The 1,441-nt window shown below is 36.3% G+C and overlaps 1 protein-coding gene across 1 annotated transcript in view; it reads right to left on the bottom strand.

The window, feature by feature from the left end:
* MRPS35 (mitochondrial ribosomal protein S35) overlaps positions 1-1,441 on the bottom strand; it is a 56,709-nt gene that overhangs the window by 51,023 nt on the left and 4,245 nt on the right. The window contains exon 2 of the mRNA XM_006895092.1: positions 13-20. Within this exon, the coding sequence (XP_006895154.1) occupies positions 13-20 (8 nt within the window). The remainder of the gene's footprint in view (positions 1-12; positions 21-1,441) is intronic.

Below are 1,441 nucleotides of genomic sequence, written 5' to 3'. Positions count from 1 at the left end.
AGGGAGATTTACTTTCCAATCTGAAATAAATGGAGAAAAAAAACAAATGGGCAAAATATATGAAAAGAATGGTTTTAAGACACTTGGACACACAGGTGGCATAGGAGATAGATCTCTGAGAGAAGAAAAAGGAACAAGATGAGTTCCACATCTAACCAGCTTACTCAGGGGAGAAAACATCCAGGCCTCTGGGCCCTCCAACAGAGGGTAGCAAATTTCCCTAAGTTAAGGACACAAAACAAAGAATTTGGAAAGACTAATGCAGCTAAAATCACAGTAGACAGAAGAATACCAACCAGAAAGGAGAGAGGTGTACACAGAGAGAGTGAGAGTAAGAGTGAAAAAGAAGAGAGAGGCACTTCAGAGATCTAGCCGTGGGTCTTCAGCTTGGTAATGATCAAAACATGCATTTGAAAAAATTACCTGAATAAGGAGGGGTGGGGGGGAACCCTAAAAGGAAGGTGTGGAACAACCATCAGAGCTCATAAAGATCGAGATAGATTAGCTGCTGTGAAGTCAATTCCAAGTCATGGTGACCATAAGTACCTCAGAACAAAATGTTGCCCTGTCCTGTTTCATCTGTTCAAGATCATCAATATATTTGAGTTCAATATTGTGTCAATCCATCTCACTGACTGGTTCTCCCACACAATAGGGGGAGGGGCATAATGTCTATGAATAAAAAAAGCAACCAGAAATTACACAGGTTATATAATTTAGAGAAAGAATATCAAAATAGGTATTTGCAACAAATAATAAATGCTCAAAAAGACAACATAAGTGTGTTAAGATAATCATATTCAAGACAGATATGGAAAATATAAAAAAATGGCCTAAATTTTTAAAAGATGCAATTTGAGCTTATTGAAATAAAAACTACAATGTGTAAGAATGAAAAATAGACTGTATATAAGTTATAATGATTAAATAATGCAGAAGATATGTGAACTTAAAAATAAAACATAAAAATAGAATACTTGAATTTAATGAAAATATACAGATTTAAGATGTGTAATAAACACCAAGCACATGAAAAAAAAAGATAACTATATACCAAGGATGGTACAGGATAAGCAAACTGCTCAGCAACAGTGGCAAAGAGAAAAATCTTAAAAGCAGCCAAAAAAAAAAAATTACAGTACTCACCAAGCCAAGCTCTTATCATCATCAAGTTGATTCCAAACCATAGACTCAATAGGATAGGGTAGATCCCAGGCTCAATAGAGATTGCCACATCTTTCTCTCCTGGGACAACTGATGGGTTCAAACCACTGGCCATTCAGTTAGCAGCCAACATCGCTCTCACTTTCAATGCCATTGTGTCAGTTCTGTTTCATAGCTGAACCTCCACTGGGTTTCTGAGGCTGTAAATCTCATAGAAAGAGACTGTCATCTTTTTCTCAAAGAGGCACTAGTAGATAAATATGTTGTTGTTGTTGTT

The sequence above is a fragment of the Elephantulus edwardii genome, unplaced genomic scaffold (genome assembly GCF_000299155.1).
Source record: "Elephantulus edwardii isolate Elephantulus edwardi_28Jun2011 unplaced genomic scaffold, EleEdw1.0 scaffold00157, whole genome shotgun sequence".
In the NCBI taxonomy this organism is placed as follows: domain Eukaryota; kingdom Metazoa; phylum Chordata; class Mammalia; order Macroscelidea; family Macroscelididae; genus Elephantulus; species Elephantulus edwardii.
The sequence above is the reverse complement of the archived record's forward strand: the minus strand, read 5'-3'. Positions and strand labels throughout refer to the sequence as shown.